The 24,991-nt window shown below is 44.0% G+C and overlaps 3 protein-coding genes across 5 annotated transcripts; 2 read left to right on the top strand and 1 right to left on the bottom strand.

Moving 5' to 3' along the window:
• The first annotated feature begins 10 nt into the window (after positions 1-10).
• Positions 11-5,209, top strand: b3gnt2l (UDP-GlcNAc:betaGal beta-1,3-N-acetylglucosaminyltransferase 2, like). Of its 3 annotated transcripts, none has more exons than XM_079514532.1 (2): positions 11-110; positions 2,782-5,209. In XM_079514532.1, the coding sequence occupies exon 2, from the start codon at positions 2,937-2,939 to the stop codon at positions 4,494-4,496; it is 1,560 nt and encodes a 519-aa protein (XP_079370658.1). In that variant the 5' UTR covers positions 11-110; positions 2,782-2,936; the 3' UTR covers positions 4,497-5,209. The 3 variants fall into 3 exon arrangements, with proteins under 3 accessions (XP_079370658.1, XP_079370657.1, XP_079370659.1); XM_079514531.1 differs by lacking the exon at positions 11-110 and adding an exon at positions 117-295; XM_079514533.1 differs by lacking the exon at positions 11-110 and adding an exon at positions 341-693.
• Positions 5,210-7,941: 2,732 nt separating this feature from the next.
• On the top strand, positions 7,942-17,275 carry LOC306931984 (dnaJ homolog subfamily B member 6-like; the record flags this gene model as incomplete). The annotated part of the gene is made up of 2 exons (XM_079513689.1): positions 7,942-8,323; positions 16,605-17,275. The coding sequence occupies 2 exons, from the start codon at positions 7,942-7,944 to the stop codon at positions 17,273-17,275; spliced, it is 1,053 nt and encodes a 350-aa protein (XP_079369815.1).
• LOC306932661 (dolichyl-phosphate beta-glucosyltransferase-like) lies at positions 14,388-15,359 on the bottom strand (the record flags this gene model as incomplete). The annotated part of the gene is made up of 1 exon (XM_079514555.1): positions 14,388-15,359. One exon carries the CDS (start codon positions 15,357-15,359, stop codon positions 14,388-14,390), a length of 972 nt encoding a protein of 323 aa, XP_079370681.1.
• Positions 17,276-24,991: the final 7,716 nt, after the last annotated feature.

Genomic DNA, 24,991 nt, shown 5'->3' with positions numbered 1-24,991 from the left:
ATTGGGGGTGTGTCCTGTCTGCGTGCGTTTCGTCCTCATCGGATTGACAATCACACGAATTTACGAAACACCTGCGCTGCCTGCAGCACCCATCAAGCAGAACGTTTTAGGTAAGGGTAGCAGGCACAGACATTGAACCAATGTAAATATTATAAAACCGAAATGTTGGGAGACTGTCGAGTGATATTTGCATGCACCTTCCGTCACACCACAGTGCGTGTGAAGACATAAATGCTGTTCTAAAGACTTGAGGAGTAAATGTTTGGGGTATAGACCGACTTGGATTAAACTACTAGTAAGTGTAACTGTTTCTTCTCGGCATCACGCTTTCTTTAGAGCAGTGCACATTGCTTTTGTAATGCTCCCAAGTCCCAACTGATAAGGATAGAATAAGCATCCATACATTTGATATCACTCCGTCCTATGACTTGTTAGTTGTATACTTAGTCAGATCAGGAATTAATCCGTTAGTCTTCTTGTCGTCTCTCTAGTCTCTATACACAGTATCATTTATATATTCTGTGTTAGACTGTATCAATTTTTACATAAAACATATTTGAGAACGAGTTGAACCACTGTGGAGTAGACGAGGGCCCCGAGGCGAGACCCTGGCTCCACGGTTACCAGTGGATGGGTATCAGGAGAAATGGGCCCTGGGGAGAACTTCTGCTGTTGTTGTGTTGTGAACTTGTGGTGAGGATTTTAGGTTTAAAGTACAGTCGTGGGTTTTGTCACCCTGTGACACATCCTAATCACATCCTAATGTGATTGAAATATGTTGATAAAATACCCTGTGACACATCCTAATCACATCCTAATGTGATTGAAATATGTTGATAAAATAAGCATGGTTGGAGGTTATTGTCTCGCTACGAGAAATATTTAGTTCCTGGTGTTTGGTAAGGCAGAGGTGGTTGACTAGTATAATGCCTGATTGGATTGGAACCATTATATTCTTGTATAGCCAGACGATTGCCTATACCTAGCCCCTCTTGGGACCCCCGTAAAGGTTAAACATTTGGATGTTTACCTTAAGTCATCCAAATGTCAGAAAACTTTAACGTAGGGTTCCCAGAGGGGCTAGCCTATACCCATGGGCCACACCTGGGAAATCTAAATTCAGTGCTGGACCAAAAACAGTGCAGGAACAAATAAATTAAATTTTCTAAAAATGTGGACAATATTAAAATGCAAATTTAATTTTCTAAATTGCATTTCATTTTAATATTGTCCACTAATTTGCTGGGCATTGTTTGAATTGAATTGAATTGTTTTAATTGAAAATCAAATGATATTTTATTTATAATTGTAATTGTGTCATAGAATGAGCACATCTGTAGATTAAATGTAAATGCTATTGCATTTTAGATTTATTTTTGTCTCAAGAAATGTGTTTATGACCTGAAAATGCATTACTCTTATTTCAATTGACTTTTTGTATTTGCCATTTCATTTGAATTCTGGCAGCTTTATGCTTCCATACTATACTGTCCCACTCCGCTCTCATTGTACATACATGAAATTATTGCAGAATGATAATCGTTTATATTGTACTGTGCTGGTTGGGACATGCCTAGATGGAGACAATGTAAAAAAACATAAACCACTTCCCTCTGCTAACAGTTAAAAGACGGATGTGGGTTGTTCTTTAGTGTGACAGGAATCCACAGACCTTTACTTCCACCACAAACACTTTTGACCTACAAAACACTGACATTGTTTAATGTTTATGACTAGCAGGCCTATAGACTTTCTGTTTTAGGAACACAAGGCTGCTGTACTTTATACCTCCAGTATGAGGTATAAAGTACAGCAGCCTTGTGTTCCTAAAACAGAAAGATTGGGTAAGACTGACATTATGTATCTTTCAGGACCTTTCACTGCTTTGTCTCAACCATTACTATATGGCTCTGGTCTCAGCCACCGTGGTAGATATTTTGACATTCTGTTTTTTTTATTTTTATGTTGCCACTACTGTTGGGGCAGCCATAAACTACACAGGTTCATCCCGATGTTCTGGCCATCTTTGTAATGTTAGTGTTAGTAAAAAGCAGGTAAAAGAGTAACATTTGAGGCAGACCAAGGACCTTTTTGAAACTAGATCCTCGCCCTACACACTTCCACTCGGTTTGAGCATAGATATATAAACAACAGAGACGGCACCGGAATTCCCCTCCCATCCGGTGCTGTCTCTATTATTTATATATCTATGCTCAAACCGAGTGGAAGTGTGTAGGGCGAGTGGCGAGGAGCTGGTCTCAAAAAGGGGGTATCATCAGTCACTTTTCCATTCACTGTAGTGGAAGTAGTAGAAGGAGGTGCGGGGAAACCGCAGATATGTCGTCTCCGCCTACAGGAAATACGTTGCCTGCGACCATGAGACCTGTTTCCCGTTTTCTGGATGAAACATATTTTATAATGACTTTAAAGTCCTGTTTGTTTAGCCAGTTCACACTCTGACACCATTAAGCCTCCATTGTAGAGCTCAGTGAGCACTGTAACTCGGTAAGCTCATGTGATAAGTCAATCTTTTATTTAGATTTAATTTAAAGCGCTTACACCAACATTAGTCGTTTAGATTGCAGACAGTGTGTCCACTTGAGACCATTTGTATACAAGAATCTCAATTTCTAATGTGACTGAGGATTGTATGACACCTGCTGCATATATTAATATGCATGATGTAGTTCAGAGAACAGTTTTGACAAATTGCAACTTTGACATTGTTGTTGCATGTATTTAAATGTTTTATTTTTTTCCTCTTTTTTTTCCCAATTGCAGGTGCTCCCAAAAGGCCACTGGTTTTCTGGAAACTCCACATCTTGTGCCAACTGAAGACGGCAACAGTTTATTGGAACTTCTCTCCAGGAACCATGGCCTCTCTCTAAACCATCACACCCTATTGTTCAGTACACTTTCTCACAGCCTTTAGTAATATGGGATTTAGGAGACGCAGTAGATTCTTCCTGGCTATCATTCTCCTGGCTGGTTTGTGTCTGGTCTTGTTCCATTCACCCCTCTACCATCAGGTGGACTACAGTCATAGTATTCGCAACGCTCCAGCCGAAGAAATCCCGAACAGTCCCAGGCCATACATCAATGACAACGATACCACAGCACAGCCATCCACGGAGAAGAATAAACGGGAGGAAGGTGTCCTAGCACAGCCATCAACGGAGAAGAATAAACGGGAGGAAGGTGTCCTAGCACAGCCATCAACGGAGAAGAATAAACTGGAGGAAGGTGTCCTAGCACAGCCATCCACAGAGAAGAATAAACCGGAGGAAGGTGTCCTAGCACAGCCATCAACGGAGAAGAATAAACGGGAGGAAGGTGTCCTAGCACAGCCATGCACGGAGAAGAAGAAACGGGAGGAAGGTGTCCTAGCACAGCCATCCACGGAGAAGAATAAACATATTCCTCCAGGTCTGGAGAAAGGTATCCTGAATTTGTCCATCTCTAACAGCTTCGCGAAAGAGATTCCACTGAACGGAGCTTACTGGAACCGCCTCCTCCACGTAACGCTTAAGTGGATGGACGGGGGGAGAAATACAATCAGAAGTTGGCCCACTTGCAGGGAATTGAGTCATGAGCAATTGCTGACCAATGTGCACGACTTCACTTCCTATCCAGATTTAGCCCAGGACTTTGTGCGGGGCATCAACTGCAAATCTCCCCCGATCCTGATCGATCAGCCCAAAAAGTGCAGCAGGTCGGGCGATGTCCAGACTTTCCTCCTCTTCGCCATCAAGTCGATTCCTTGGAACTTTGCCCGGAGACAGGCTGTGCGAGAGACCTGGGGGAAAGAGGGGGTCCATGAGAGTGGGCTGAGAGTGCACACGGTGTTTCTCCTGGGTAGCTCGTCACTCGACGATCCCGATCTCAGACAACTGCTGGCATTTGAGGCACAGGTCTTTGGAGACCTGCTTCAGTGGGATTTTCATGACACTATATTCAATCTGACCCTGAAACAACACATGTTCTTCAAATGGTCACAGGAGAACTGTCCTCGCGTCTCATTTGTGTTCAATGGTGATGACGATGTGTTTGCCAACACGGATGAAATACTTGTCTATCTAAAATCTTTGGAGCCTAAGAAGGCTTCTCAGGCCTATATCGGACAAGTCATTAGCACAGCAGGTCCCCTTCGGGACCCTAAATCTAAATATTATGTTCCTCTTAGCTTCTATGACGGCCCATACCCTTCTTATTCAGGGGGAGGTGGGTTCCTGTTTTCAGGTGCCCTGCTACAACCCCTGTATTTTATGTCATTTGTCTTCCCTTTCTTTCCCATTGATGATGTCTTCTTGGGAATGTGTTTTAAGGCACTAGGAATTGTGCCCATGGCACATGCAGGCTTCCGGACATTTGATATTCGGGAGCAAGATCGCGAGAACATCTGTGTGCATAAGCACATGCTTTTGGTTCACCAGCGCAGCCCACGGCAGATTAAGAAGCTGTGGAGGGGCATTCGCAGCCCGCTGTTGACATGTTGACCTGACTCAGGAGCTGGACTCGATAGGCTGCAGTAAGCCTGAATCCAGGAGTGGAATCTCGTCTCTACCACTTGCTTATTTGTCCCATTACAGCCTTGAGTGGATGAGAATGCTGTCAAGGGCTTTGCACAGTACACTGTTAATCTGAATGCACCAAACACAAGCATGTCAGTTACAGATCTGTCCTGTAAGACAAACAAAATCAAACATTTTCTTAAATAGTGACTCTACTTTGATCCTGCAACCCAGAGTACTGTTTTTCATTCTAACTATGTAATCGGAGACTAATTTAGGCATGCGAGACCAATCTATGCTTCTGTTGGAAAAGAGGTTGAGAACCAGTGGAGTAGATGGTGAAGTGAACCGATATGGTCTCTCTTAACCTCAAAGCTGAATAGGTTTGGTCTTGTCTTTGTGACTAGGAGGTATTGTACAATCCACTTGGACTCTCATGCTCACAGTCCCCTACTTTAATAGTTTTTAACTCCAGGGACCCAGACTAAATATATCTGAGAAATGTTTCCAATCTCCTGCTATCTCATATCTAAATGACTTTAGTTATACAATTGGATTGAAAATGTAATTATTCTGGATCCATTGCTGTGCTTGTTGTTTTCCTTTCGATTGTCATGTGGTCTTAAACACACCATGTTGATTGTGTTGACTTTCACTTCCTGTCAAGACTTTTTTTTGAATAAAAGGAGAATAATTTATTTTTGTATTGACTTTGAAAGCATCGTGTACCAAAACACCCCTACTCCCTACAGGAGCCATGCAGTACCTCCATCTTTGATTTCATTTAGTATTTGATGATTTATGAATTAATGTGTACGTTTGATCCTCCAGAATTTGGGTAATCGAGTATCCAAGAGAACATAGAGACAGTTACATCAAATAATTGGTTCATGAAAATGTGTGTGTGTGTGTGTCCGGTTCTCATTGTCTTCAATTCGTTCCATCGAACTTGCAGCTCCAGTTTGTTTACAAGTGCCTAAATGATGCATGCCATGGGGTAGAACGAACCCACGTGCAGGGCCAGCGTGAGGCAATCTGTAGTGTTTGTTAAAGTTTACTGAAGTAGCTATCGCATCGTTATATGGTTGAGCTAGGTTAAAGATGCAGCAAGTGATTTAATTTAGTTAATATAGTGTTAAATTCTGATGAGGAAAAAAAATGGTTAAGGATGCCAATTTGATCAAACTTCCGTTTCCGCATCCGGGACCATAGTGTGAATCCCCCTCAGAGTTAAATTAACATTGATTTTACGATATGGGGTCCAATAAATAGAAATGCCATTAAATGGGGGTCTGTAACCTAATGCATGTCAACCTGGGGGTCCTTGAAATTAAAATGGTCGAAAATCACTGCTAAAGCCCTGAAAGTCTTCTCTCATGGTGGTCGACCCCATGGCATACGTTTTCAAATGCGGGCTAATAAGTGTCAATCTTGGGGGCTTGACATTAAATAGTTTGAGAACCACTGCATTAGTTGATGTTGCTAGGTTGTACAAAAATCCTCTCCATTGACTTATCGATGGTGATACATGGTATATGCCCCGCATCTTTAAGCAATTCACCATATTCACATGGTGGCCATCTTTTTTTTATTAAGTTAATGGGAAGAAATGTGTGGCAAATTGTGATTGGCCAGAATGAGATGATGTACACTACAGTATGATGATATCACTTCACACAGGTGTGTTCTTTTCAACAAAAGATGTTTCTAGGAATTGTGAGCTTAAGGGTAATAAAGTCACCAAAATAGTGAGACATTGGATGATGTCATAACCCATGGCAAAGTTGATTTCTATTTAAGAAAGTATATAATTTTGGGGACATTTTTAAAGTTTTTTACCCCCCCTAAAAGAAATCATTTGGAAAGGTTTTGTGAGTGTATATTTTGACTTGGTGTTGCTCACACATGTTCTGTGTATCCGGGAAGCATTTATTGACAGCCTACACAACCTACTGATGACTTAAAAGAAGAATAACCTAGTTCACATCACACATCAATGTACAAAAATCACACCTGTGTGAAGTGAGGGGCGCTCTTATCATTATACATCATCATACGTCATCTCATGAACAACTGAATTCATGTGATTGGTTAGCCGATTTGCTCGTCTACATGACGTACATTTTCCCTTCATTGTCAATGGCATTTAGGGCTCCATCTTGCGCCACCCTTATCCCTAAACCTTTTTGCCATTTTTTACTATTTTGAAAATAATTTTAAAATAGTTCAACTAGCCGATCTACATCTACATGTTGTGAGCTTGTAGATCAAAAAATCACACCCGTGTGAACTGAGTGGTGTAAGGTTTTATATAGCATGATCAGCTGTGGTCTGACGTAATGTCTGACGTAATGAAATAAGGTAAGGTATTATGTAGCCTGATCAGCTCTGATCTGACGTAATGAAATCACACCCGGATGTGATTTCACAACTGGCTTTTTCTGTGCAGAGAAAATGACCATGGTTGCTACGGTCATCCAGTTCACCCGGGTGTGATTTAATTACGTCAGAAATTATTTTGAACATAGCAACCATGCTCATTTTTTTCTGCACACAAAAGCCAGTTGTAAGAGTGGTTTACACCACTCAAAAATGGCAAATAAGTTTAGGGTTAAGGGGTGGCACAAGATATAGCCCTTAGCCTTAATGTTTGTGTTGCCACAAAGTTACGTCATATTTGAGGCACATATGACCTAATTTATCCTTTCATTGTCAATGGCAAATATGAGACGTGAGGGGACAAAAGCTGTATATAGGAGGGGCTAGCACCCCTCAAAAACACAAAGTGACATCACAGGTGCAAGTTGTGCAACCCTTCTTGAGCTTTTGGGCCTGTGGTTCCTCGACTACAATTTGGCACAGCACACTGATCAACGGTTTGTGAAATTTGAACGTGCAGTGTACAAACAAACTGTGAAAACATGTTCGCTCCCCTCACTTCAGTGTGGCAGGGATCCTAATGTGAGAACAGAACATTATTTGAATAGTAAATTAAGTCAGTCAGTCAGTCAGTTTGATGTCTGCTACCATAGCAAATGTGACATCATCAAAATAATCCAATCAGTACGCAGCTGCATGTGATGCACCAACTTTGGTGAGTTTGGGGCTATATAAATATGAACGTTGGCACTCCATTTCCTTCCCAAGAGAGACAATTTTCCCACAATCTTTAGACATTATACAATGTACAATTCCACCTCCTAAAAGGAAGATGTGTTTGTCATTTCCATCCATAGCAGTAAGTAGCCTAGATAGGCTACCCTGACCTGCACTGATCCATTTAGTAGAGACCATCGGCAACATTTCTACTTGAATACATGTAAAGGGAATAAAACTTCTAATAGAGGTGTACAAATAGCAGAGATCAGCGTTGACATTGTTTATCCTTTGAAAAGTAAGAATCCACCAACACACAAAAAAGGATAGAGCTATGGCGGACTATTACCATGTTTTGGGTGTCCGGAAGAACGCATTACAAGACGACATCAAAAAAGCCTACAGAAAGCTAGCCTTGAAGTGGCATCCAGACAAGAACCCAGACAACAAGGAGGACGCAGAGAGGCAGTTCAAAGAACTGTCAGAAGCATATGAGGTGCTGTCGGATGAAAACAAGAGGGACGTTTATGACCGCTATGGTAAAGATGGCCTCACAGGCAGAGGAGGACAGCACTTCGGGGGAGTCTTCACATTCCGTAATCCAGAGGATGTTTTCTGGGATTTCTTCGAAGGTGGACAGTGGACATATTTTTTCACCACTGACTCATTTGAGGACTTTTTTGGAGTGGGCCACGGGCAGCAGCACCAGCAGCAAGGCAAGAGCCGAAGCAATACCTCATGGCGGCCATCCTTCCACGATGTTGCTTCCTACTTGTCTACATCCTTCAGGGGCATTGGAGGGATAGATAATGCCAAAATTACCAAAATTGTCAACGGCATGAAAATCACCACAAAACTCTGTGGATTGTGGAAAAGGGCCAGGAGCACGTGGAAGTAAAGATGAATGGTAAGCTAGTTTAGTTTACCCCAAAACCCAAAACATTATGGAGATTTTTTGTTTTTGTCACATTCCTAAGCCTATAATTTGATGACCGGCGGATGAGACTCCATTGACCTGCATTCGAGTCAGCCGATTCGCACATTTTCAGAACAAATCTAAAAGTTGAAGTGAGAGGCACTGCATGGTAATGTTGAAATGAAACATACTTTAGATTTTTAGAAGCTGGCACTCTCATTCATTTCCACTGTCATCGCTTCTAAATAGTCAATTTGCCTGTTGTCTTTTAGTGGTGTAGCATCATCATCTTTATTCTTTCCCACCTTGTAATGTTCAAGTTCTTCTCTATTTACCCGGCTTAAAGTCAAGAGACCATTGCCATCGTACGTACATACACTCAAACTCGTCATTGTCCCGATCATTTCCACTGTCATACTGTCTAAAAGGTTAACATGTGTGCATGGTTAACAGTCTGACTATCAATATAAATGACACAAGAGAAAACAATATGACTGATGTACAGCTCAATAATAAGGCTATTATGCAACACAAAAAAACACACTTGACCGCCGTCACACATACACGGAGAAGACCGGATCATCACCTATATCCCCATATATGGAGCTGGCCAGCAACTCTTGTTGATCTGTCCCCATCAAACCCTGTACACTCAAGACAGCTCCATATGTTGATCTGACCCCCCCATGCCAAAGTGCCAGCGCTCGCCAAGCCGTCTGCCGTCACCCAGGCGGATGCGTGCACGCGACCTCGCCCTTTAGGGCGCCAGCGCTTGCCCAGCCGATCCTGTCTGCCGTCACCCGGTTGGATGCGTGCACGCAGGGCGTCTTACTGGTAGTCATTTATACTCACATGTGGTCGGAAAGCATGACAGCTCAAGCTCAACTATGGTACAAGGAATAAAGATAGAAAACAATTATTTGTGAAAATTGTTACTGATTATGTTACTGATTTACTGAAAACTTATTTCCTAATCTCATGAATGTCATGTCATGTGATCTCCTCTTAATCACCACAGGTAGAGTAGTAGAGTAGCTTAAATGTAAGATGCCTAAATTGTAAATTGTAGTGGCCATCTTGAGTGAAAATAATCACAACCCCGTACAGAGTTTAAATGAATAACCCTTTTATTAATTTAAACTCCATTATTATATTATTCTGTATAAACATATGAATTTAAGGCCCGAGATGGGAAAATATGTCCTTCATGTTGTGGGGTATTCAGAAAAGTAATTCATTTCGGTCTAATTCCCCCCCCCCCCCCCCAAATTGTCCAGATCGTATTCCCCCGTTCGGTGGAATGACTTATAGATAGATGGGGACACCACTGTTACTGAACACTTAAAATCGTATCGTACCTTTAATTATAAACAAAGAATATATATCACTACAGCTTATGTTATTGTCAGACACAAACATTGTAATCAGCCCTGATGAAGACCGGTATAGGTCGAAACATGTTGGTTCAATAAAGTTTTTTCCTCCGCTTCTTTATACAAACATTGTAATGTTGGATTCTTCCACAAAACTAAAGTATTGTATGATGAAGTATTGTATCATATGATATTCAACACTACTGATATACTTTGGTATCAGTAGTATTGACTGTCAATCACAATGTCATGCGGTTAGCCATATCCTCAGTAGGGGATATTCAAATTATGGGTGCACGACTATGAAAATATGACCGATATCTGATCTCTGATTATTTGCAGGGTCATCTGTCAATACCGATTCTGACTGATTCCGATATTGCACAGGACCACAATGGAAACAAGCCTGTAGGGGCTAGACCCAAAGTCTGTTAAGAAAGACTTTGGGCCCCATGGGGACGGGCTCCGGAGCCCCTGCCTTCCATCAGGCAGGATCTGGTTCGAGGCTCCTGACCAGATCCTCCGTTGGGGCCCGCGCCAAAGCACCCAACGTGCCAATACGACTGCATTCATTCTTGACTTCATCATGTTCCATTCAATTCATTCATTCTCAATGTAATCCCCTTTTCGTAATAAACGTCAGTGCATTCATTCATTCAGTTCTGTGTAGTGAAATCTCTTGAATAGAAATACTATTTTTCCTGAGTACACAAATCAAATGTAGAATTTAGCCATTGACGCTCACACTGTTATTGCGTCCTCAATATCGGTGAAAATAATCTGTATTATTTTGAGACCGATATGGTATTTTTACGGCCGATTCCGACACTACCGATTATATTGTGCATCTCTAATTCAAACTGTACATCAACAAACTAGATTGACAGACCATAATAAACATGTATTGGCTACCCTTTCTCATCCTTCATTCGTTGCGATCATTCTGCCTCAAAAAAGAGTAGTCTTTTGGACACAGCCTCCTCACCAAATTTGTCCTGGAGTCGTTTACGGTCCACAGGGTCTGCTGATCGCAGGAAATCGTCATCCGAGGGACTCCAAAAAGGTCCCTGGACTACGGAGGGAGTCAAGAGGAGAGAACGGGCAACAGAAAAGTTCCCACTGGCCTTCACCAGAGCCCTAATTACACTCTGCAAATCCTGATTGGACTGCTTCATCAGCCCTCGCATTCGATGCATGTCCTCTTCGACTTCCAGATGGGTCTGACTCAGTGAGACCACGGTATCCTCATTCTTTCTTTGCTGAGGGCAGGTTGACGTTCCTACATTGCTGACTCGCACAACGGACTGAGACTGGCTGTCCTGGGATTCACTGAGCACGGGCCCAGGACAGGCTGACCCTGGATTCAAATGACTCTTCCGCTGGAGGGTAGGTCCACATCCATGGTTAGGGTTTGGGACAGCAGCTGCATTGGTGGTAGCTGTGTTGGGGGTAGACAATTCTGTATGTTTGTCCTGTGGTGCTTCCTCAGTTACAGTCACATCCACAGTTTCATTGTCACTAGACTCAAACTCCTTTGCCATCTCCAGGAATCCTGGTTGAAATCCTGAGGTTGAAGCTCGGACATGATCCTTCACTATCTCTCCACTCTCTCCTCTGGCTCTTTTAGGGCTGGGTACAGGTTGATCTGTGGATGTATCACTCTGAACAGCATGCTGGTCTGTGGAAGCGTCTTTCTGGGAAGTGGACTTGTCTGTTGATTGAGGCTCCTTGGATAGCAGAGGTGAAACTGTGGTTTTCTGGGGAATGGGAGGAAGCGATCTTTTAGAAGTCTGGGGTGACGGCGGTTTGCCAGGCTCAAGCCGTCTATGTAATAAACTCCATACGGGCTGGGCTGGCATGGGGGAGGCTGTCTGCTTCTCTCGCTTCTCAGATGACTTTGGAACGTCTATCTCATGCTGCTTGGTCTCTGCCTCATTTGTCATCTTCTCTTCTAGGCCGGTCATTGTTCCGTGAGCCAGGTGCTTCTTGTACCTGGCTTTCATCGACTGCCAGCTGTGACCCGTCACATTTTTCTTTTCCATGTCTTGCCACAGCCGGTCCCCTCCGACCCGTAGCTTGTCTTCTTTGACAATATAACTCAAAATGGCAGCATCCTCCTCAGGAGTGTATGCTAATCGACCCCCTGAGGCCCAGCCAGAGCTCTGCCTGTCGGTACGCTGGACTTCAGGCTTCAACCTGTAGTCCTCCACCTCCAGCTGCATGTTCTTCTCTACACAATCCCATATATACTGGGTGGACACATACCAGTGAGAAATATTTCTGGGCAGAGACTCGAGCTCCTCTTGGTCTGCTAGCAGAATAGCCCCTGGCTCCTGTGCCTTGGTCACTTGGCCTCCCCCTGCCTTAATGTGAGGCTGGAGCTGGAGCTTAGTGGGTCCTGGAGGCAGGAAGAACCGCATTGATTCGCCCTCTATCGTCATGAAAAGCACTGGGGAGATGGCGGACGGTTTGCCAGCAGTCTCCTGCCTTTTCAACATGGCTGCCCCGATTCCGAATGCACAGAGGCTCTTGCTTATACCAATTATCTTATTTTAAATGGTTCCACAGATACCGCACACTGAATTGGAGACATCAACTGTCAAACACGCCTATATCCTCCAAATCAGATGAGGTAGACAGCTCTCCTGGAAGGACTCCAATGATAAATGGATAAAATGATCTGATCGGAAAATGAACTAGACCACCTCTTCCTTGCGTGTCACACTCACAAATGTATACATTCAAATCATAAATCTATAAGGTTGCACATACATGGCACAGATCGCCATTGACGCCATCGATGACGTATCTCTGAAGTACTGCATGACTCCAAATTTGGACAAGATTTCAGCCCGATCAGAGCCCAATAGAGGGTATGCGTGTGACATCATCATCAAACCCGGAAGTTATGTGGGAACGCCTACTGTGTGGCAAAAAGCTACTTTCTGGCCATGACAGCCAATACATCCTAACAGAAACGTTGTATTTGATTGCATTAAACAACGTTAAACAACATTGAACTCACTTTGCCACTCGATTTGCCATTCACTTTATGCATGTGCATACCCTCTATTGACTTTATATTGTAAAAATCACACCCGTGTGAAGTGAGGGGCGGGCGCTCTTATCATTTTACAACATCAATTACAACATAATGTTTGTTTAAGCAACAACGGGTACTAATGTTTGTTTTAGTTCTCAAAACAAACATTAGATTTCTCTTTATTGTCTATGGGGTTTTCTTAAACAAGCATCGTTGAAAAACAAACATTATAGCTGTATATAGGAGGGGCTAGCGCCCCTCGAAAATGTAAGTGACAAAATATGTACTTAGTATAGTCATGCAAGTGTCAAAAATGAACGTGCTTGCGCACACAACAGGTCCTCGATCCCTGCATTAAGTAGTATTTTACACCGTGGGACAGAGGGATCTTAACACTTACAGCGCTAGCATTTATTGAAAAATTAGGATCTAATTCACGCCAGCATTTTTCCCATTTGAGCTCTTATTTTGAAAAGCCACATTTCCAGTCTACCGGAAGTAGTATTATCCTAGTAAGCTCAACAGAGCCTGGGGAGGCCTTGTTTACAAGATCGATCTATGTTGGTGCACTGGAGAGGTCCACATTGTCGGCTCTGTGCCGTCAAAGAAACGTTGTTTTGACCAAAAATGCCATCTGGGACAAGGAATAGGAGATACATGCGATTGAAAGAAACAGATAGAATGGATTATTATGGCGACGACGATCTAAGATGGACGATCCAGTGCTGTGACAACAACATAGCTAGCTAACCGGCTAACGTAAGTAGCATTATGGCTCGATCGATCGAATGCACTATAAAAGCGCAATTGCCATTAATCAACGGCAATGGCGGTAAGCGTAGTATCAAAAAATAGGCTTCAATTGACTGATGTCACAGACTGCACGTCATTGTTAAGGGACCAAGCCCAAAGGTCTTGTCCCTTATTGTATTTGTCTGTTTTTGAGGGGCTAGCAGCGTTTATTGCTTGGTCCCGTCTTATCGCTGCTTGTAGCTATATTTAGTCCCTTTTGTTGTGTTGTTGATTATGGCAGGGGCCTTTAAACATTTTCAGGCCATGGACCCCTTATCTGAGAGAGAGAAGCAGGGCCCCCCCATCGCAACATACATTGTGTTGAAGATTAAACCTTTTCATAGATTTCATAGACTTGTTTGACAGCACTATTAATGTAAAAACAAAGCAAAAAGTGGTGTGGTCTGACGTAATGTCAGTGACCATAGTAACCATGCTCATTTTTTTGGGTCCCACGTACAGGTACACACACGTACAGGTACACACATACATAGATAGACACATAGATACAGACAAAGCTGGTTGTTGGAGTGGTTTGCACCACTCAAAAATTGAGGACTCCCTGTTGAAGACCCATGGATTATGGCAAATGGCTGACAAAGTCTGGTAATTCCAAGCGACAAAGGTGACCCTGATGCAGGCTGTCTCAGATAGACCTAGTCGGTCTTCTGGGGGCTGGTTTCTAGCCTCCAGGCACCAGTGATGTAACGTAGGCGAATAAACACCAGGTCACATCCCATCTCTAGCCAGCTCCAAATCGGGACCAGCTTGGACCCATCTATCTCTGTCCAAGTGACAGCAACCTCCGCTATAGGAATTCTGAAACACTGGGCAATGTAAAGGAGCTCCACATCAAAGGCCCAGCGCTCCACGTGAAGGGAAGAGAAGGTCTTGAGGGCGGCCTCGCGCGTGAAGAGTTTGAAGCCACACTGAGTGTCCTTGATCCCTCTTACGCAGAAGAACCACACCAGGAAGTGGAACCCGTACATCAGGAATGTGCGGAACACGGATCGATGAGCTACTGATTCCTTTTCCAGATGGACCCTGGAACCACAGGAAATAGCGACATTCTCTGGTTTAGGGTCGATGTTGTGAAGGCCGGCCTCCAATTTCTCGATGTCTGCAAACTTTGTGGCTCCATCGGCATCGGCCATGAGAATAACCTTCCCCCTGGAGCTCAGGGTTCCCATTCTCACGGCACCTCCTTTCCCTCTGTTCCTCATCAGAGTCAGGACCCGCAATTTATCTGCGCCATACTTCTTTGTGTACTTTAAGGCCACCTCTGTGGTTTTGTCTGTGCTGCCGTCATCAACCACTATAACCTCATAGCTAAACGATGGATTCCGCTTCTGTCTGTTCTCCAAGTACTCCATAGCTTCGTCCAACATCACAGGCATTCGATGTTCCTCGTTGTAGGCTGGGATGACCACGGTGAGCTCCCTGGAGTGAGGTTCACGAAGGCTGGAGAACAGCTCTCTCTCCCCCGTGGCCGTGAGGAAGCATTTCTCCTTGTCATGACGTGTCAGATCCATAACACTGGCCGTGACATGCGCTATGACAAACACCACAATCAAAACCACTACCGCCAATGCAACCAAGTCTTGAACTAAAACACAGGGGAAACCCATTCTCCACTACCAGGTTAACTTATTTAACCAGGTGAATTAATGTTCTATCACCTTCTAGGTTGTTCTAACAGTGACTATAGTCCCTGAATAAACAGTATAGCCTATAGCTTTGATATATTGTCGTCCAAATATAGTTATTTACCTCTCTTGACTTCCAGACCGTATCGGTCACCCCATGCAAATCACACGAGGTGATTGATATTAAGACCGAGTCGCAAAAAAGTTAATCTGTCCTTGGTTTATGACGAAATATAGAAATTACTGACGTTATCGATATGACATCACTGCCCCGAACGGGTACTGGCCAAAAATGGAGTTCCCCATAGAGTAAGACAGAGTTACGCAAACTCTGTTCACTTCATGGGGCCGGTCCAATGGCAGCTCTTCTACATAGACTTCTATTGAATGGGGACAACCGGAAGTATTGAATGGGGACAACCGGAAGTTTACGGAATGCATTGGAGTCTATGGGCTCGCGCGAGTGAACAGGTGTTTTCTGCCCATAGCTCAAGAGGGGCCTCCAAGTACTGATATATGGGAACTGTGTCACGATCTAAGACCCATGGAAAAAGTAATTTTGATTGTACAACCTATAGGTTATAGGCATAAACATCAAACGGTGGTGGGAAATCCAGATCTGGCCTGGCGAAGACATAAACAACCAGGATCAAGGGGCCTGCAGGAACTGAGTACATTATAGGAGTATAGGGTACTTACTGTTCAGGGAATTGTTTGCACCTGGGCATGGTAATTAGGGATGGAGAGACACAAAACCGTGACGGGAAGAGGTCTCCCCGTCACAATAGCAACCAAGACGTCAAACTCTGACCAATCACCGTGCAGCATTGACGTGACATAACAACTGGGGCGATATAAAGATGTGTCTTATCGAGTCTTTCCTATATAGTGTGTGCAGCTACACATTGTGGTAAGTTGTGCCTGGGAGCTGCCATCCGTTTCTCACTTCCATCACAAACATATTTAATGTATTTACTTCTGAGGTGACACAGATCAAGCGTGCGAAGGCGTGACATCCACATCCAATTTTCAGCGTTGTTTATGGTGTAAAGACTGTTAGACGGAAGCATTTGAGAATTGTACACATCTCGAGTGACTAGCACTGCATTGACCTATTAGTAGACCACACTCTTTTGAACATTGAAATACGTTCTCTACACGAAAAAGGAACCCAGTAACACACATAGCACAGATAAAGCCCCATGGAGGACTATTACCAGGTTTTAGGAGTCCAGCAAAGCTCGTCACAAGATGACATCAAGAAAGCTTACAGAAAGCTGGCTTTGAAGTATCATCCAGACAAGAATCCAGACAACAAGGAGGACGCAGAAAGGAAGTTCAAAGTTCTATCAGAAGCGTATGAGGTGCTGTCAGATAAAAGCAAGAGGGATGCTTATGACCGCAATCGTAAAGAAGGCCTCTCAAGAGGAGCAGGCGTTCACAAGAGCGAGCACTTCGGGGGCGACTTCTCATTCCGTAACCCGGATGATGTTTTCAAGGACTCCTTTGGTGGCAGAGATCCGTTTACCAGTGATCTGTTTACCAGTGATCCGTTTACCAGTGATCCCTTTACCAGTGATCCCTTTACCAGTGATCCGTTTACCAGTGATCCCTTTACCAGTGATCCGTTTACCAGTCATCCGTTTAGAACAGATTTTTACACCGGCTTCACCTCGTTTGGAGAGTCGTTTTCTTCCTTCTCGCCGGCCGTGTCCTCCTGGCACGTTGGAGGAACAGGTAACTTCTCGTCAAAATCTATGACGAAATCCACCAAGATCGTCAATGGCAAGAGAGTCACCACAAAACGGATCGTGGAAAATGGCCAGGAGCGTGTGGAAGTGGTGGAAGACGGCCAGCGGAAGTCTCTAACCATCGATGGTAAGGAGCAGCTCCTATAACACTGCAACGCAAGAAGACAAACTAAAGAAATGACCAAACCAGTCGAGTGGCACTGTGTTGGTTACCTGTGGTTGGTCTCTCTCCTCCTAGTACACTTTGAAATTTTTGTAATGGGTCTTCCTGTTTGCTCTACCATTATGTATGAACGCCTCCCCCTTTAAAGATGTAGTGCCGTGACCCCCCCCACCCCTAAAACATGATCATCAAGTTATTTTAAAAAAAGTGTAGACAAAGTGTTAAAATTATGTTTTTATGTGGCCACACCCACCAGTTCGTGGAGTATACCTGGTTTTCACCTTAGCACCATCCACCTGAACTTAAGCCTCGACCACAGCTGTTGTATGAGAATGGGGGAGGGGTTAGGGTTATGATGTCACTAAAACGGTGTTATTGCGATTGGGCCTTTTGACTCAAAGGATTTCAGCTTTCAGGAAGAAACCAACAATACACAGGGAAGACATATTTGAATATTATAACCACACCACCTGGGGGTCTATTAGAGTAATGTAGCCACTATAGCCTACGCAGCAGCTTGTTTTAAATGGGGATTTGTTAAAATGAGTGCGAGAGCATATTAACTCAAAACGGTACTATATCTGACACAGAGACACTGTAGCCTCGGTCCCAGGCTTACTTATCTGCGAAAAGAAAAGCCTGGTCACAACGTAAGGCAGAGAAGCTATCGGCGGATGTACCGTCCGGAACATCCGTCAGATTTATTTCCCCCGGATACGAAATTTTCCCGACCAATCACGACACTTGTTTCATTCGCGGAGAATGTAAACTGATTTGTAAAGCATCAACGTAATTTCCTTGGGCGATACTTCCGCTAGTATCCCGCAAGTTCCGCCCAAACAAATGATAGCCTCTACAGCGTATAGGTCTTGCCCAGGGTGGAGACACTGTGAGGTTCACTGTCCTGTATTCTTCCTCACAGAGCTTTGGAGATTGAAGGCTGGGCGGTAAACGTCCCAGAGTTCTATAGCGGTTGCCACGGTCCAGTACCGACCGGGTCAGAGGCAGAAGCCAACAGGCCAGAGGGAAGAAGGAACAGAGAGGCTTTTTTCCCACAAAGACAACCTGTATGGATGCTTCTCCCTTTGGAATTACATTACTACTCACTCCTGGTCTCCTGAAGGGGTGACCACCCAGACCCACGGGAAGTAAAGAGGGGATCGTGTGTCTTTCTTTTCTAATGTTTTGTCTTGGACAGAGGAGAGAGGACGAGAGGAGAGGACGAGAGGAGACAGAGGGGAGAGGACGAGAGGAGAGGTATGGGGGGAAAAGAGTGCTTTAACGTCTGGATGGTCACAATTTATCCTTATAGTTGTATACTGTTGTTGAATAGTAAAAACATCCTGTCTTCAAGATCACGCGTCGTAGATCGTATATCAGCAATTTCTTTGTTTTGTTTTATTCATGAAACATTTGGGATTTTTGAGGGGCCCTAGCCCCTCCAATGCCCAGCTTTGCGTGTGTACCACGGAATGTGATGATTTGATTGGCTGAGCACGGAATGTGATGATGTATGATGATAAGAGCGTCCGTCCCTCACTTCATTTTGTGATTTTTTTTAATTATTATTATTTCCAGCTTTTTGTCCTTAACTCGTGTCACATTTGCCATTGACAATGAAAGTAGAATTTATGTCATATGTGTGAACAAATCAGCCTTTTGTGGCAACACAAACATTAAATGCCATTGACAATGAATGGAGAATTTACGCCATATGTAGATGAGCAAATTGGCTTTTCTAAACACAGTGCACCTGTTTAAATTCAGCTCGGGGCTTTTATATATGAACATACATTCAGTTGTCATCTTACATGATTATGGTGAAAAGATGAGTTTTTAAAAACATTGTATCATGGTTTAAATATAATAAGTTGACAAATTAATTCATGAAGACGTAGGCCTACCAGTATATTCATTTTTTATTGGATGATGGACGACGACAAGAGCGCCCCTCACTCCACACGGGTGTGATTCCCCCCCCCCCCAATTTTCCCAATTTAACCAATTTATTTTCATTATTAGGGGCCAAGCCTGAAGGGGTTCCTTCTTCTGCCAAGCTTGTAGATGTATATTCATTCAGAGCAATCATTTTTAACTCGAATCTTTGCTTCTGGGGGGGTCCCTGGAACAACATATTTTCAGATGGGGGTCGGCGGCCAAATACAATATAATTTTTGGGGTCCTTGACATGAAATAGTTTGAGCACCACTGACATAGAAACATGGGTTTTTCAGAAAAACCCAACGACCACTCCACACTCACCAACCTAAATAAATGCCTCACTGACATCAAATGATGGATGGCACAAAACGTCCTACAACTGAATGACAGCAAATTTGAGATAGTACTATTTGGCCCACCTGACTCCATTACACTAATAAATAATGATCTTGGCAACCTTTCCGCCCTTGTCAAACGCCATGCAAAAAACCTTGGGGTGCTTTTCGATTTCGCCAACAAATTAACAAATGAACACCATAGTCAAAACCAGTTTGTTCCATCTCCACTCCATCGCCAAAATTAAACCATTTCTCTCCACACGCAACCTCGAAATAGTCATCCATGCACTCAAATCATCCCGTCTAGAATATTGTAATTCCCTTTACACCGGAATTAGTCATCCCTATCCCGTCTCTGGTGCAAAACGTGAATTCAATACAAAACCCTCCTGTTTTCCTACAAAACACTGAATGGACTGGCCCCCTCCTACATCTCTGACCTCCTATCATATCCCCCCTCCACTAGGACCCTCAGGTCAGCAGACAGACGACTCCTAGCAATTCCAAGTCAAGTCAAGTTTCTTTCTAGAGCACATTTAAAACAACCAAGGTTGACCAAAGTGCTGGACAGCATAAAAACAAACATATACAAATGCACGAGAAGATACAGTAAAAACATTTTTCACGAGTAAAAATAAAAGAAGTACAGAACAAAACTGTAGAATGGGAGAGCACAGCAACACATAAAAAGTGGGGAGGGGCATATGGTGTTAAAGGGCCAGGGAGAACATGTGTGTCTTTAAACAAGATTTAAAAGTGTCCATAGAAGGTGCAGCTTTCACAACTAGTGGCAGGGCGTTCCAAAGTCTGGGTGCAGCGACCGAGAACGCCCGGTCGCCTTTGGTTTTCAGGTGACAAAGAAGAGGCTCAGGGGCGACCGTGCCTTTGCTGCCGCACCTCCTACACTATGGAACAGCATCCCCCTTGCTGTCAGGTCTGCCCCCCGTTGAGAGCTTTAAGTCGACTCAAAACATTCCTATATTCACAAGCCTTTCAGTCCCCCTGATGCTCTTGCACTTTAATACATACAGTAGGATATGTATGTTGCTTTTAAACTGCTCTTAATGTTTTTCTTCTCTGTACCATAACTTTGCATGGTTTTTATTGCTTTATTTCACACTGGTGTATTGTATTGCAGTGTATTGTGTTTCTCTGACCTGTGAAGCACTTACAAATAAAGTTGATTTCGTCCCATAAATTTGTTATCTAAAAGTCACACCCATGTGCAGTGAGTGGCGCTCTTATCATCCATACATCATCTCATTCCGGCCAATCACAATTTGCGTGCTCACCTTCGTCATCGATGTTTGTGTTACGCAACGTTTATGTTTACACAAACACTCAACATTGTCCATTCATTGTCAATGGCATTTAATGTTGAATGTGATGGTAAGTTACCGTCCCTCCCTCTATAAAATATAACAAATTGAGCAGCTTGTCTATCAGCATCCATGGACTTTTTACGTTATATTTTAAGTTCCCTAAATAACTCTGAAACTCAAATTTGTTACGTCATCCACATGTCCGTTCTTATAAACATATAGTTACGTCATCACCCAATCCCTGATTGGCCGAGCGACGCCACCAACAGACGGACCCAATCCAATCGGTCGAGGGGCCACCGACATACGCAATCCCAGGATTGGCCGAGTGACGCCTCCAAAGACTATACAATCTCCCCGGGCCATGGGGAATTTAAGTTAGTGGATAAGATGTTGACTTGGCTCCATTCCCTGCCATTAACCCACAGGGTGGGACACAGATCTCCGCCATGCAGTCGATAGGTTTGCAATATTAGCTCTGGACAAACAAAGTACAGAGGGTAAACCCTCTTTGTGGCCTTCTACAGAGCCATAACAAAACTAGAAAAGTCGCAATTTCGAACAATTGCAAAGTGTGGTTGCGGCAGTCGCTTACATAGGCCCCTCCCACTTGACTCTCTTGACTCTCTTGAAAAGTAATTTGAAAATGTCTATAACGCTTGAATAGTTTGGTCTTCTACCCCTGCAAGGGAATTTACGTCTTTATAAAAGTTGTAAAACATAGATTGGTTACGTAACCAGCGACAGCCAATTTGCTACTACAAACGTTATGCAAAGCTCGGCCAATCACAGCGGAAGTTAGGTAAAAGTGTGACAATAACTATAGTCTGTTTGCCCTTTGGGCAACCACTGTGCCCAATCTCTAGCTATATGGATAGCAAGAGAATAGGTCCACAGTTTATGAATAATGCCATGACGTCTGGTCTGGTCCAAATATGGAGATGGGGGACATACTGGCCTCCAATTATGGCTCCAGATCAGCCATAGCCTGGAGATGGCGGATGTGAAGGATATAAATAACAGTTTAAGTAGACCACCAGCAGTATTTGGACGTGGCCATCTTTGTACAAAAAAGAGATCCACCAATGCCCACAGCGCATTGACAGCCATGGACGACTACTACCATGTTCTAGGCGTCTGGGCGAATTCGTCACAAGACGACATCAGGAAAGCTTTCAGAAAGTTAGCCTTGAAGTGGCATCCCGACAAGAACCCCGACAACAAGGAGAACGCGGAAAGGAAGTTCAAAGAACTGTCGGAAGCATACGAGGTGCTGTCGGATGATAACAAGAGGGACGTTTACGACCGCTATGGTAAGGAAGGCCTCTCGGAGGGGGTAGGAGATGGAGAAGAAGGAGGCGACAAGCAGCACTTTGGAGGTGCAGGCTTCACATGCCATAATCCAGATGGAGAAGAAGGAGGCGACAAGCAGCACTTTGGAGGTGCAGGCTTCACATGCCATAATCCAGAGGGAGAAGAAGGAGGCAACGAGCAGCACTTTGGAGGTGCAGGCTTCACATGCCATAATCCAGAGGATGTTTTCTGGGAATCGTACGGCGGCGGCGGAGATCCAACCACAGAGTATTCCTCCGGCTTGGGACACATGGGATCGTTCGTGTGTTCCCAGAACCCCTGCACGTTCGACGGTGCCTATGTTCCCCAGCTTTTTATGGCCCATCATGGGAATGTGCCTATGTTCCCACCAGGCGCCTATGGAGCCCAGGTCTACGTATCTGCTGCCATGGAGTCCTATGCGCCCGGGTGTCTATGTTCCCATGGTCACTACATGTACCCAGGGTCCTCCTATGTTCCCACCGTTCCATTTTCCCATGGTACTATGTTCCCAGGGTCATATGTTCCACCGCTTTATTATGAGGGGAACCTGATAAACATGTTCCCCAGCTAAAACTGGAAAGACTGGAGATCTCGAATGTGAAGGCCTATTCATACTCAGAGAGATGTGTTCAGGTCATGTTGTAGTTTTCCCCAAACACCGCAAGTGGTCACCTTATCACTTAAAGCTGGAGTAGGAATAGTCCTTAATGGGCCCATGATGTCATCAAACCCATGGCGCCTGACGGAGTGATGCTATATGCACTGAGCAGGCAGAGTGTTAGAGAGGCAGTGGCTGAGATCCCATAAAAGGGTACTTTTGGCCCAAAATAGCGGAAATAGCTGATCTACAAGCTCACAACGCGTCGCAGTGAGAGCTTGTAGATCAGCTATTTCCGGGGCGCAAACCCTGCACTCTTTATCTACTGGAGATGCGGTGTTCGGCGTGGATTTTGAAACAAATTAGTTCAGGAGACTTTGAAGAAAAAAAAAACAATTCTCCTGAATGCTGCCTTCCGGCATGGCATGGAAAGGAGAGGACGGGCATTTGCATTTCTTTCACCATAGTAAATGTTGCATTCGTGGTCTGGAGAGGGCAGTTGTTTTATACAGACGGGTAAAAGGGCAGGGGCTGAAACCCCCTTTGATATCTTTGTGTGCTCATCCCTGGCACTGAGGGAGCAACTTCAATCGAGTGGCCATATAAGGGACTTTCAGTCCTTCCTCCAGATAACATATAGCTCAATGGGCAACAAGGTTTCAGCCTGATCAGAGCCCCATCGATTTCCATCCATTATAACATTTCAAAAAGTATAAAGCATGTGCAAAGAAAATAGTAGAGGTAGGCTATACTTTTAGCCTACTGTCAGTGTACATACAGTACAAAGTTTGGCACTGTCCAGCGGTTTGCCAGATAATCTTCAGATAGGCTACACAAAACACACAGACAAGACAGACAGACAGACACACATAAAGACCCTCATAGACGGCTAGCCTCTATACCAACCAGGAAGACTGTGATGGTATGGACTTTTTTATTACCATGGTTAAAAATCATTTTGTAAAAAGGAGAATAGAGTCTGCACACTGGTGATGCTGAGAAAGCTCATCTAAAGTTCATTGCTGCTCGTCAACGTTTGGATCCTAATAGATAGAACTCCATCCGGACATGTGATCTATAAAGGTAGAAATGATGCAGCAATAAACTTTAGCTTTTTCAGCATCACCAGTGTGCAGTCTCTTTCCCTGCATTCCCTCCACATCTGTCGGATATAGCACCACTCGCACAGATTTCATCCGAATCTCACGCAAAACACATGATCTCTGTAGTCATGATGTGATCAAGACGAAACATTTTGCCAAACATCACAAACACTCATATCCTGGTGGAGACCTGTGCCCCGATCGAGGGCACTTTTTCTAGTCGATATTTCTGTTTGTCTTGAACATGGGCCACGGATGTGCGTGCACTGTCTACCTTCTTCATAAAAAGCATTTTGTCCCAGGAGTTCAATGGTTAACCGGCTAAAAATATATATTGTCCTTGGCCTACAATCTCACTTTGAAACTGGTTTCTTCAGAGCACAAGCACTGCTTGATGGAATATCAACTGGAATATCCACTGGAATATTAATTAATCATTATTGTCTCTATATGGTAAGCGTGTATCAGACTATACATCATATGGGTGCAGTACCTCAAACCCTAGCCTAACCATAACCGCAAGCACGGGAGCAGGCGCTAGTCCGAGATGCGTCCGCATGTCAGACTAATGCTCCGTCGGATTTACATGCGGTCCCCACATCATATGCACTACTATATAAAAACAAGTGTGTGCGTGCGTGCGTACATGTGTGTGTGGTGCGTGTGTGCATGTGTTGCAACGACATTGCAGTAATACGTTACATAAGAGTGGTATTGCCTATTGTCTCTAGGGCCAGATTCACAACGTTCGTCCGATCAAGCCTTGTCATTCACCAAAGGTGGCGTATAATGACTTAATTTGTGCGGATCGCCTGTGTATCTCATTTCTCCTCTTTCCCAAGCGATTCGCCTGGTGTCGCCTGGTTTAATTGAACATCCACACCCATTCCACGCCATATAAGGCAACAGGAAATACCTTTCCTCGGGTGAAAAACATCACCTGCAGCCTGCAAAATGCACAGATCCCCAAGCTTACAACAGTGAACGTGGTGCACCGCATGAGCTTGTAGAGCAGTTTATTTTAACAGGCGAGTCTCTCGCAATGTCAATGGACTGAATGTTA

Source organism: Electrona antarctica, assembly GCF_951216825.1.
Source record: "Electrona antarctica genome assembly, chromosome: 11".
NCBI classification, from domain to species: Eukaryota; Metazoa; Chordata; class Actinopteri; order Myctophiformes; family Myctophidae; genus Electrona; species Electrona antarctica.
This window is presented reverse-complemented; position numbering and strand designations above follow the sequence as displayed.